The sequence below is a fragment of the Hibiscus syriacus genome, unplaced genomic scaffold (assembly GCF_006381635.1).
Source record: "Hibiscus syriacus cultivar Baekdansim isolate YM2019G1 unplaced genomic scaffold, ASM638163v2 tig00110319_pilon, whole genome shotgun sequence".
NCBI lineage: Eukaryota > Viridiplantae > Streptophyta > Magnoliopsida > Malvales > Malvaceae > Hibiscus > Hibiscus syriacus.
Genome location: NW_024062678.1, coordinates 669,834 through 683,530, shown reverse-complemented (window position 1 = coordinate 683,530; position 13,697 = coordinate 669,834). Strand labels below are relative to the sequence as shown.

Genomic DNA, 13,697 nt, shown 5'->3' with positions numbered 1-13,697 from the left:
TTTTTTAAGGGTAAATTACATGGTTAGCAACTAAACTATTACTTTTGTTCTATTTTGGTACTTCAATTTTATTTGTTTCAAAATCATATCTAAAGTCTGTTTTTTGTTATGTTTTGGTACCATTAGCAGAATTGTTATAACATGATAATTTCAAATGGGTGTAAATTATATAATAAATCACTCAATTATCTTCTTACTCTCAATGAAGTTTATTTTTTTTAAAATTTAATTATTTAACTTTCAAATTACTCTTACTATAATAAATCTAACTTTAAATTTATATTTTATTTTAATTATATATTAATAAAATTATAATAAAAAATGTTATGTCACAAAAAATATTAATAAAATAAATTAGTGACTAAAACATGAGTAATTTTAAAGTTGAGTAGTTAAATTGAAATTTTTAAACTTTAGTTGTTAAAATATGAGTAATTTGAAAGTTGAGTAGTTAAATTGAAATTTTTAAACTTTAGTGATTAAAATATGAGTGAAAAGATATTTGAGTGATGAATATTGTAATTTTCCCATAAAAAATAACATGTACAACATTTGTGTAGTTTAGCCTAAATAAACCAAACACTAATCTCATTGTTCGAAACTATATTTTTCATTTTTTGAATGTTAATCTTCAAAATAATTTAATAAAATTTCAAGAAAAATTATTCTTTTACTCACACCTGAAGTAAGTGTTAGAGTAAGTCGTCTTTCATACAATAATATTTTTATTGGAATTTTGAAACGGATCTAATAAAAAGTTTGATTAAGTAAATCTTGGTATGAATGACCCCTTATGTTTTTTTATGTAGCTTTGATGACGATTGCTTAATCTGTTTACTTGAAATAAAAATAAATAACATGTACATGCACATGCGATGCATATAATGCCAATACAAATAAGTCAAAATGCTTAAAATGTTACCACATACGTTTTGTTTCTTTTTCGATTAGAGTATATATATATATATATATATATATATATATTTAAAAATGAATATAATATAAAAGTTTCTGAATAACTTGGGACTAAAATGAAATGGACGTGTTTATATAAAATGAAAAGGTACATGAGTTACATTTACTTTGTATTTTTCCTCTTTTTATTCCCAAAAAAACATTTAAATCATAGGGGTAGGGTTTTCTGGTACGGAGGTAGAACATGCAATCGGATTTTGTTTGCCAGTAACTTTTGGTTTAATATTTTTACATTTGGATTTTGCAGGTCCATCCAGTCCACTAAACGTAATGTCAATGTCGACGAGTTCTACATTTTCGCGTGGAAAAGTACAACTGCAAACGAGTTTAACAACTTCTGGAAGCATTGCCGTACCATGAATGTTCTTGAAGCTGATGTTACTTAGTAAGACGTCTTACATACAATAATATTTTATTGGAATTTTGAAACGGATCTAATAAAAAGTTTGATTAAGTAAATCTTGGTATGAATGACACCTTATGTTTTTTTATGTAGCTTTGATGACGATTGCTTAATCTGTTTACTTGAAATAAAAATAAATAGCGTGTACAAGCACATGCGATGCACGTAATGCCAATACAAATAAGTCAAAATGCTTAAAATGTTACCACATACGTTTGATTTCTTTTTCGATTAAATTATATATATATATATATATATTTAAAAATGAATATAATATAAAAGTTTCGGAATAACCTGGGATTAAAATGAAATGGACGAGTTTATATAAAATGAAAAGGTACATGAGTTACATTCACTTTGTTTTTTTCCTCTTTTTATTGCCAGCCAACATTTTAAACCGTAGGGGTAGGGTTTACTGGTACGAGGGTAGAACATGCAACCGGATTTTGTTTGCCAGTAACTTTTGGTTTAACATTTTTACATTCGGATTTTGCAGGTCCATCCGGTCCACTAAACGTAATGTCAATGTAGGCGACTTCTACATTTTCGCATGGAAAAGTACCACTGTAAACGAGTTTGACAACTTTATATACATTTTTGATTTATACATTTTTAAGGCAGCGACGTCATCAATTCTACAAATCTATAAAAGAAACAAAAACTTCTCGACACATTTATCTACTTATTTTATGATAAGACATTTCACATACAACTTTTATAAAATAATATTTTTAATAAGATGCCTCAAAAATTGAATACTATAAAATTCTATTAAACTAAACGAAGAAATAGATGTCAAAATACAACTAATTTCATTAGAAGTTAAAAAAGTTCGCAAACAAGAACCGATATTTTAAAAAATATATTTTATTCAAAATTAGATATTATATTCGAAATATAAGATTTAGTTTTTTAAGAAAATTAAATATTAAAAAATGGAATTAATAATTTGACATTTAATTTAAAAACGAATAGTCGAGTTGACAAATTTTAATGTACTCGAACCACAATTTTGTTTTATTGGCTTGGACGTGTAAAGTAAACCAAACTCTAATCTTAGTGCTCGAAACTATATTTTTCAATTTTTGGAAGTTAATCTTCAAAATAATTTAATAAATTTTCAAGAAAAATTATTCTCTTATTCGCACCCGAAGTAAGAGTTAGAGTAAGACGTCTTCCATATAATAATATTTTATTGGTATTTTGAAACGGATCTAATAAAAAGTTTGATTAAGTAAACCTTGGTATGAATGACACCTTGTGTTTTTTATGTAGCTTTGATGACGATTGCTTAATATGTTTACTTTAAATAAAAATAAATAGCGTGTACATAAATATGCGATGCACATAATGTCAATACAAATAAGTCAAAATGCTTAAAATGTTATCACATACGTTTTGTTTCTTTTTTCAATTAAATTATATATATATATATATATATATATATATATATATTTAAAAATGAATATAATATAGAAGTTTCTGAATAACTCGGGATTAAAATGAAATGGACGCGTTTATATAAAATGAAAAGGTACATGAGTTACATTCACTTTGTTTTTTTCCCTCTTTTTATTGCCAGCCAACATTTAAATCGTAGGGGTAGGGTTTGCTGGTACGGGGTAGAACAAGCAACCGGATTTTGTTTGCCAGTACCTTTTGGTTTAACATTTTTACATTCGGATTTTGCAAGTCCATCCGGTCCACTAAACGTAATGTCCATGTCAACGAGTTCTATATTTTCGCATGGAAAAGTACCACTGCAAACGAGTTTAACAACTTCTTGAAGTGCAACTGTACCAATAATGTTCTTGAAGCTGATGTTGCTTAGTTTAACATTCGAGTTTGCCTGCAAGATCAAAGTACTTGTCAGATTATTGATAAACTATTTTCATTATATTGGGTTTCTTTACAAGTATGAACATATATCCATTTTGCTTTTATTCCATGGGCAGTATTTATGGTCAATCAGGATGGGACAACTAACATTTTTCACGGTAATATCCTCAAAATGCATATATGATGCTGTGCTAGGAAATTGATCTGCCCAAGTCTTGATTCCAACACCATTCGAAGTATCTGTCAAGGTACACTTCGACACTTTAATTCCTTCAACAGGTTCTTCATTTGCAAACTTTCCAAGACTATCGATACTGATGCCATATCCGGGTCCACAAGTTACTCCCGTGATGTCCATATACTAATGCACATTAGTGTGGAACTGTTTGCTATCTCTTAGAGTTATACCTTGTACCATTGCATTGGTCAAATAATCAAACATTACATTATGTTTAACTTCAGAGTTAAAAGAGTCACGAGAAGAAATATGTATTAGTTATAACTACTAAGAAGAATATCTAATTCTTGTGAAAGGTAAGAAACCTTACGATGGGGAGGTTACTACAAAAGTCGTGTTTTTCACAATCTTATCTCTTATAAGAAGTGGTCCCTTGTCCATCGAAAGCTCCTCCACCGAACAATTTGAAGTTTTCAACATGAAGAAAGCTAACCCATTTAGGCTCCTTGAAAGCTTTAGGATCAGCTGGTGCTTTTACATTGCCCTCAAGTTGAAGCTCAATAGGAGCTTTTGTAACCCCTTAGACCGATAGGGTAACCCGATCCTATCTGGGGTGTCACATTAGGGCCACAGGAACGACCTACCGTAAAAATCTCTGAAAATTTTAAACTTTTATCAAAACATGAAAACTCATAAAATGATTTATCATTACTCAGAAATAAAACTTATTTTCAGACTCATATATAAAATAAAATTCAATTTACATGCCCCCTAATTACATGTACCATACTCTACAAATAACACCGAACGAACTCCCTTACTGATGTTTATAGTTGCACTGGTTCAATCCTTTTAACCTGAAAAGGTGAGTAACAGAGTGAGCTTTGGAAAGCTCAGTAATACAAAACTACCAGATGATGTTGAAGAATATGCAGATACATATAAACATTATTGGTTTAGAAAACTATAGATTTTTAGGCTAAGCTAAGGTCCCACTGATATCTCAGGTAGTAACAGACAATAAGTTTTCAATTCAGAGGAAAATATTTCGGATGACTAGGTTTAGGAGATCAGGGTAGGTTATCTAGTGTGTTCCCACAAAACCAGTGAAAAGATATATATATTTTTAAAACATATTTTTAAAATTCAAAAACCATAGTAATTCCCTCAACCGAACACGTCCAAAATGTGTAGGTTCCCCAGAACCATACACCCACCTTCACGTCCAGTAAGGACTTGAGCACAAAGTCGAGGAGCCTGCATGTATGCTTCCTCCAACAATACCCCCCAAATAAAATATTTTTCCGTCAGTAAACAGAGATATAAGAAATCAAAACATAATTCATGTCAAATATCAGAACATAATCCAGGCCAGAAATTAGATAAAATATTCATGTGATTAGGGAACACACTAGAGTTTCCAGATATTATTCAGAGATATTGGATAATCTTATTAGGCAGAGAAACACGAATCTTCAGTATACTAATAGAATGTCAGAATTTAGAATCACTATTAGAAGAGTTCATTAACTGTCAGAATCATCGGTTATTCAGAATGTGATTTGAGCTGATAAGGAAGAAATGAAGGTTCAGGACATTTACATTTTGTGTCGATCTATCTGATTATCGAAATAACTCCCAGAATTAATGCATATTGATCGGTCATTCGTTGCCCTTTCAGTTATTCACTCTTTAATACCAATAATTCTTGTCCATAAATCATCTTCTGAGTCATCGCTGAATGGATATTAAGGAGACGAACATATATTCTAATGGTCTTTATTTCATTTACATGTTTCAACTATATCAGGAAATGCCAATGTACATGATTTATGGTTCATAACCCATAGGGATGTTACATCATGTAAGTTCGTCCGAGTTTCCAGACTTATCCTAATCACTTACTTAATCCTCAGTCATTGAGGTTACATAGTTCATTTAGTAGTCAAGTCTATCTCAGTTACTCCAGAGTTTTCCAGAGTAATTCAGATGTTTCTGAATTTCGGATACACATTGTACTTTCGTTCAATTCAATTTGGTGTTCGTTGTTGATTTGTCTAACGAATATCCATTTCATAGTATCAAATGCGCTCTAGAGTTGAGCTGAGCCGAGTACTTCCAGAATTATCATCGATCCAAATTGAGGAGACGAACAACGATTCAAGTGGTATCTATGCCATTAAGGTACTGACATAACATTAGCGTTGGTCGACCGCCTTAAGCTGTGTTCCATAACTTTTAAGGGTAGTACAACATCCATTTTTATTTGTATTCCTTAATTAATCCAAGACATTTACTTGTTATAGGTCATAAGGGTATTTTCATCATTTTGGTGCTAAACGTTATTTCAGTCATTTCATAGGTTGAGGATATTCAATCATTCCTAGGCTTGGTGATATTCTTGGGTCATTTACTATCCAAGGGAATTTTGGTCATTTTACAGTTCAAAGTATTTTAATCTTTTCTTTCCATCTGATCTTATTATTTAATTAAAACTTATCATATATTTCAGTCATTTCAAACATTTTTGACAAAGATGCACCCTCGATAACTTATTCTTCAGGTATTTACTTATAACTCGGAGATCTTCGAGTCAAATGCCTTCTCAGATTTTACGAACGAATTTTCAAGAAATTTCTATACCAAAGTAGGATCTTAATAATTAAATCAATAATTTATCGGTTTAGGTACAAATTCTCAGGGTACTTTCTCATTTAGAGTCAACTCGGACTATTTTTACCTCTTAAGGGCATTTTCGTAATTCCTTAACCAGGTAATTTCGGTATTAAAACTCTTAACAAGGATAAATATAATTTAGAGATCTTAGGGTTAATTGCTTTTTCGAATAATCTCTGAACTTGAAATTATTCCTTATCAAATTTCTAATTCCTTGTACAAGTCATTAGAATTTTATTCAGTTACCGACTTTTTATCGCATTTGTATCGAGTGTAGGAATTAATTAACTACCCAGATAATGCCAAACATTTCCTTATTCATGAATTTACTATTACCAACATATTTCATAAAGCATGAAAAGGTAGTAATATATTACCTTGATTTCCGTGCTATACTGATCGACCATTTAAACTGCATTCAAACGCCCTCGATCTTGAAATCAACTTCCAATAATTCCTCAGATACATATAAACAACAATTTCATAAAAAATAGAGCTTAATTACAAAAAAGGATCGAATCATGTGATTAATCACTGAAAAATAGCTTAACAGGTTCGAATTTGGTGAAACAGACCTTAAAAACGGACTTAGGACGTCGAAAAACGTCAGGATAGGTGTACCCAGAAAAAGTCAACGGCCGGTCAATGGCGGTCAACGACTCAGTCAAGGCGGTTCAGTCGGCTCGGTCGATTCACTCTCCAGGCTGCCAGACAAGGCCCACGTGCAGGGGGTGGCGCGTGCGGCGCGTGCGACGTCTCTAGTGGTCGTTTCGGTGTGAAATTTTCCAGTCTTGTAGATCGATACCTCGGGATTCTTATGCAAGTGTTATTTTTCAACGAAGCATAACGGATTTTAGAATTTTAAAACGTACGAACCTCTCCAACTATGGCCGGCGAGTGACGACGATGAAGCAACAACAGTACGACGATTTAGGTCAGGTTTTCAGTGCACGGTGATGGTGAGTCTGATGGTATAGGAAATGTTATGAACGGGTGGGCGGATCTACTAGAATTGACGGAAAACCAATGACCATCGAGTTAAAACCGACAAAGCTTTCAATTGTTTTTTATGGCAAATAATGCCGATTCACAATGGGATAGAGATCGGGTTCTGTTCACCGTTCGATGGTAAGTCTATTAGTGGTTTCAGATCAGCGAACGATGGCCGGAAGGTGGAGAATCGGAGCTAAAAAAGGGGTCGATGGGGGGAGATAATTTACGGAAAACTTTTGGGGGGCTTTGTTTCTGGTTTATAATAAGAAACCAAAATTTAAACATTTCAACATATTCTCTGCCGAAACAAAATGGGTAAATTCGGGTTCAAGTCCCTAAATTTTCCTACACTTCCTAAAATATTATGCCAACTTTTTGAGTTTACACTTTAATCCTAAATTTCTTCAAAAATGCCATTCTAATTCAATACTTTATAATTTCTAAAACATATCCCCTAAATTAGGTATGACAGCCTTGCAAGGACCTTCCATCGTTGCTTGACTTAACAAATATGTCCCTTCAGGAATCAAAATTGTTGTTGGAGCTGTTGAACCACAAGCTTCTTTCCAAGCATCCAACAATGGCTAAAACAAAATAGATTAATAAAGAAGTTATACATGTTTTCACCGTTAGAGTATTAAAGTGAGCTATAATTTCTCTTACCTTACTCAAATCTGTATTCAAGTAAGCCTTTGCACCAAACTTAGCTACGACATCAAGAGCAGCTGCTTGAGCTTGCATGGCTGCAAGGAATAAATTTAATATTATAGACACTGTACAAACAACAATAAAATTTATTGCCATATCTTTTATTTTATTTTCACTTGAAGGTAGAATGGTTTTTCCTTTTGTTTACTTTCAAATATATAGAGATGTTTGGGCAAACTACAACCAACCAAAATTTTCAACCAAACCTTTTTCAAATTTAACCAACGTGTGTAAATCGTACGGCTAGACTTTACTTTCTATGATTAGCTTGTGTTTTTATATACACCTGGCTCGGCTGGATAAATTTTTGGTTAGTTTGTTCAAAAACTTGAATCATGCAAATTAAGTAAAAGTATTTTTATCAATATTACTTAAAAATTGTTTTGGGACTAGATCGAGACACGATCCAACACAACAGTAAACATGCCTAATGTTTAGCTTCTAAAAAACTTAACTTGACATTTTCCTAATACATAATTGTTTAGTATTCATATAGCTAATTTCTAATTCTAAAGTATATCTCGTACTCATAAAAACTTTGAAACTCAATCATCTACAAAAGAACGTGAAAAATAGTTCACACAGTTGTTTGTTTTAAAATTTTTAATCGACTTAGTGATTGTGTTAAATCAAAATGTTCAAACTTGATTACATCGAATTGACATTAGCACAGGGACGGGGAAGTAAACTTTAATACGTCAAACCACACATTCCAATTGGAACAATTACCTAATTTCCTAAAAGTAAAAGTAGAATGACTAAATTTAAAATGTACGAAGGAGCAAAAGAAATTACAACATATTGAAAGCTTTTCCATAATAAATATATACTACATAATTGATTTATACAATTTTAAGGCAGCGGCGTCATCAATTCTACAAATCTTTAAAAGAAACTAACAACTTCTCGACACTTTTATCTACATATTTTATGATAAGACATTTCACATACAACTTTTATAAAATAATATTTTTAATAAGATGCCCCAAAAATTGAATACTATAAAATTCTATGAAACTAAACGAAGAAATAGATGTCAAAATACAACTAATTTCATTAGAAGTTAAAAAAGTTGGTAAACAAGAACCGATATTTTAAAAAATATATTTTATTCAAAATTAGATAATATATTCGAAAAATAAGATTTAGTTTTTAAGAAAATTAAATATTAAAAAATGGAATTAATAGTTTGACATTTAATTTAAAAATGAATAGTCGAGATGACAAATTTTAATGTACTCGAACCACAATTTTGTTTTATTGGCATGCATGTGTAAAGTAAACCAAATTCTAATCTCAGTGCTCGAAACTATATTTTTTAGTTTTTGGAAGTTAATCTTCAAAGTAATTTAATAAATTTTCAAGAAAAATTATTCTCTTACTCACACCCGAAGTAAGCGTTAGAGTAAGACGTCTTTCATACAATAATGTTTTATTGAATTTTGAAACGGATCTAATAAAAAGTTTGATTAAGTAAACCTTGGTATGAATGACACCTTTTTTTTTATGTAGCTTTGACGACGATTGCTTAATCTGATTACTTGAAATAAAAATAAATAGCGTGTACATACAAATGCGATGCACTTAATGCAAATACAAATAAGTCAAAATGCTTAAAATGTTACCACATACGTTTTGCTTTTTTTTTTCCAATTAAATTATATATATATATATATATTTAAAAATAAATATAATATAATAGTTTCTGAATAAATTTGAATTAAAATGAAATGGACGCGTTTATATAAAATTAAAAGGTACATGAGTTACATTCACTTTGTTTTTCCCTCTTTTTATTGCCAACCAACATTTAAGTTATAGGGGTAGGGTTTACTGGTACGGGGTAGAACATTCAACCGGATTTTGTTTGCCAGTAACTTTTGGTTTAACATTTTTACATTCGGATTTTGCAGGACCATTCGGTCCAGTAAACGTAATGTCAACGTCGGCGAGTTTTACATTTTCGCATGGAAAAATTCCACTGCAAACGAGTTTGACAACTTCTGGAAGCGCAGCCGTACCATGATTGTTCTTGAAGTTGATGTTGCTTAGTTTAACATTTGATTCTGCCTGCAAGATCAAAGTACTTGTCGGATTATTGATTAACTCTTTTCATTATATTGGGTTTTTTTTACAAGTATGTACATACATCCATTTTGCATTTATTCCATGGGCAGTATTTCTGGTCAATCAGGACGGGACAACTAACATTCTTCACGGTGATATCCTCAAAATACATATATGATGCTGTGCCAGGAAATTCACTTGCCCAAGTCTTGATTCTAACACCATTCGAAGTATTAGTCAAGGTACACTTCGACACTTTAATTCCTTCAACAGGTTCTTCGTTTGCAAACTTTCCAAGACTACCGATACTGATGCCATGTCCAGGTCCACAAGTTACTCCCGTGATGTCCAGATTTTTGGCACCATCCCCAATTGAAATACAATCATCCCCAATTGAAATACAATCATCACTAGTTTTAATATCCGTGTCTATAATTTTAACCCCATCTGATCTCCCAATGTGAATCCCATCTGTGTTTGGGCTATCTTTAGGTGCGGATACAGTGACAAGTTCGAAAGTAATATTTTTACATCCTAAAACATTAGCGTGGAACTATTTTCTATCTCTGAGAGTTATACCTTGTACCATTGCATTGGTCAAATAATCAAACCTTACATTATGTTTATTTCGGAGTTAAAAGAGTCACGAGAAAAAAATATTTATTAGTTATAACTACTAAGAAAAATATCAAATTCTTGCGAAAGGTAAGAAACCTTACGATGGGGAGGTTACTACAGAAGTCGTGTTTTTCGCAACATTCTCTCTTATAAGAAGTGGTTTCTTATCCATCGAAAGCTCATCCACCGAATAATTTGACCTTTTCAATATGAAGGAAGCTAACCCATTTAGGCTCCTTGAAAGCTTTAGGATCAGCTGGTGCTTTTACGTTGCCCTCAAGTTGAAGCTTAATAGGAGCCTTTCAAGGACCTTCCAGCGTTGCTTGACTTAACAAATATGTCCCTTCAGGAATCAAAATTGTTGTTGGAGTTGTTAAACCACAAGCTTCTTTCCAAGCATCCAACAATAGCTAAAACAAAATAGATTAATAAAGAAATTATACATGTTTTCACCGTTAGAGTATTAAAGTGAGCTATAATTTTGCTTACCTTACTGAAATCTGTATTCAAGTTAGTTTTTGCGCCAAACTTAGCTACGACATCAAGAGCAGCTGCTTGAGCTTGCATGGCTGCAATGAATAAATTTAATATTATAGACACTATACAAACAACAATAAAATTTATTGCCATATCTTTTATTTTATTTTCACTTAAAGGTAGAATGGTTTTTCCTTTTGTTTACTTTCAAATATATAGAGATGTTTGGGCAAACTACAACCAACCAAAATTTTCAACCAAACCTTTTTCAAATTTAACCAACGTGTGTAAATTGTATGGCTAGACTTTACTTTCTATGATTAGCTTGTGTTTTTATATACACCTGGCTCGACTGGATAAATTTTTGGTTAGTTTGTTCAAAAACTTGAATCATGCAAATTAAGTAAAAGTATTTTTATCAATATTACTTAAAAAAGTGTTTTGGGACTATATCAAGACACAATCCAATATAACAGTAAACATTCATAATGTTTAGTTTCTAAAAAACTTAACTTGACATTTTCCTAATACATAGTTGTTTAGTATTCATATAACTAATTTCTAATTCTAAAGTATATCTCGTACTCATAAAACTTTGAAACTCAATCATCTACAAAAGAACCGTGAAAAATAGTTCACACAGTTGTTTGCTTTAAAATTTTCAATCGACTTAGTGATTGTGTTAAATCAAAATGTTAAAACTTGATTACATGGAATTGACATTAGCACAGGGAAGGGGAAGTAAACTTTAATACACCAAACCACACATTCCAATTGGAATAATTACCTAATTTACTAAAAGTAAAAGTAGAATGAGTAAATTTAAAATGTACGAAGGTGCAAAAGAAATTACAACATATTGAAACCTTTTCCATAATAAATATATACTACATAATTGATTTATACATTTTTAAGGCAACGGCGTCATCAATTCTACAAATCTGTAAAAGAAACAGAAACTTCTCGACACATTTATCTACTTATTTTATGATAAGATATTTTACATACAACTTTTATAAAATAATATTTTTAATAAAATAACCCAAAAATTGAATACTATAAAATTATATGAAACTAAACGAAGAAATAGATGTCAAAATACAACTAATTTCATTAGAAATTAAAAAAGTTTGTAAACAAGAACCGATATTTTAAAAAATATATTTTATTCAAAATTAGATAATATATTCGAAATATAAGATTTAGTGTTTAAGAAAGTTAAAATTAAAAAATGGAATTAATAGTTTGACATTTAATTAAAAAATGAATAGTCGAGATAACAAATTTTAATGTACTCGAACCACAACTTTGTTTTATTGGCATGCACGTGTAAAGTAAACAAACTCTAATCTCAGTGCTCAAAACTATATTTCTTAGTTTTTGGAAGTTAATCTTCAAAGTAATTTAATAAATTTTCAAGAAAAATTATTCTCTTACTCACACCCGAATTAAGCGTTAGAGTAAGACGTCTTTCATACAAAAATATTTTATTGGAATTTTGAAACAGATCTAATAAAAAGTTTGATTAAGTAAACCTTGGTATGAATGACACCTTGTTTTTTTTATGTAGCTTTGATAACGATTGCTTAATCTGTTTACTTGAAATAAAAATAAATAGCGTGTACATACACATGCGATGCACTTAATGCAAATACAAATTAGTCAAAATGCTTAAAATGTTACCACATACGTTTTGCTTGTTTTTTCAGATTAAATTATATATATATTTAAAAATAAATATAACATAATAGTTTCTGAATAACTTGGGATTAAAATGAAATGGACGCGTTTATATAAAACGAAAAGGTACATGAGTTACATTCACTTTGTTTTTTCCCTCTTTTTATTGCCAGGCAACTTTTAAACCATAGGGGTAGGGTTTGCTGGTACGAGGTAGAACATGCAACCGGATTTTGTTTGCCAGTAACTTTTGGTTTAACATTTTTACATTCGGATATTGCAGGACCATCCGGTCCACTAAACGTAATGTCAACGTCGGTAAGTTTTACATTTTTGCATGGAAAAATTCCACTGCAAACGAGTTTGACAACTTCTGGAAGCGCAGCCGTACCATGAATGTTATTGAAGCTGATGTTGCTTAGTTTAAAATTCAATTCTTCCTACAAGCTCAAAGTACTTGTCGGATTATTGATTAGCTCTTTTCTTTATATTGGGTTTTTTACAAGTATGTACATACATCCATTTCGCATTTATTCCATGGGCAATATTTCTGGCCAATCAGGACGGGAAAACTAACATTCTTCACGGTGATATCCTCAAAATACAAATTTGATGCTGTTCCTGGAAATTCACTTTCCCAAGTCTTGATTCTAACACCATTCGAAGTATCAGTCAAGGTACACTTCGACACTTTAATTCCTTCAACAGGTTCTTTGTTTGCAAACTTTCCAAGACTACCGATACTGATTCCATGTCCAGGTCCACAAGTTACTCCCGTGATGTCTAGATTTTTGGCACCATCTCCAATTGAAATACAATCATCACCAGTTTTGATATCCGTGTCTATAATTTTAACTCCATCTGATCTCCCGATGTCAATCCCATCTGTGTTTGGGCTATCTTTAGGTGCAGGTACAGTGACATGTTCGAAAGTAATGTTTTTACATCCCAAAACCTTAGCGTGGAACTGTTTTCTATGTCTGAGAGTTATACCTTGTACCATTGCATTGGTCAAATAATCAAACCTTACATTATGTTTAATTTCAGAGTTAAAAGAGTCACGAGAAAAAAATATGTATTAGT

The 13,697-nt window shown here is 31.3% G+C and overlaps 2 protein-coding genes and 1 pseudogene across 2 annotated transcripts; all 3 read right to left on the bottom strand.

Moving 5' to 3' along the window:
* Positions 1–2,927: 2,927 nt before the first annotated feature.
* On the bottom strand, positions 2,928–3,575 carry LOC120117158 (polygalacturonase-like). Its single transcript, XM_039137473.1, has 2 exons — positions 3,366–3,575; positions 2,928–3,227 (listed from the first exon to the last, which is right to left on the bottom strand). Exons 1-2 carry the CDS (start codon positions 3,573–3,575, stop codon positions 2,928–2,930), a joined length of 510 nt encoding a protein of 169 aa, XP_038993404.1.
* Positions 3,576–9,602: 6,027 nt separating this feature from the next.
* LOC120117157 lies at positions 9,603–11,421 on the bottom strand (annotated as a pseudogene).
* A 1,692-nt stretch (positions 11,422–13,113) lies between these two features.
* Positions 13,114–13,617, bottom strand: LOC120117156 (polygalacturonase-like). Its single transcript, XM_039137471.1, has one exon. It carries the CDS (start codon positions 13,615–13,617, stop codon positions 13,114–13,116), a length of 504 nt encoding a protein of 167 aa, XP_038993402.1.
* Positions 13,618–13,697: the final 80 nt, after the last annotated feature.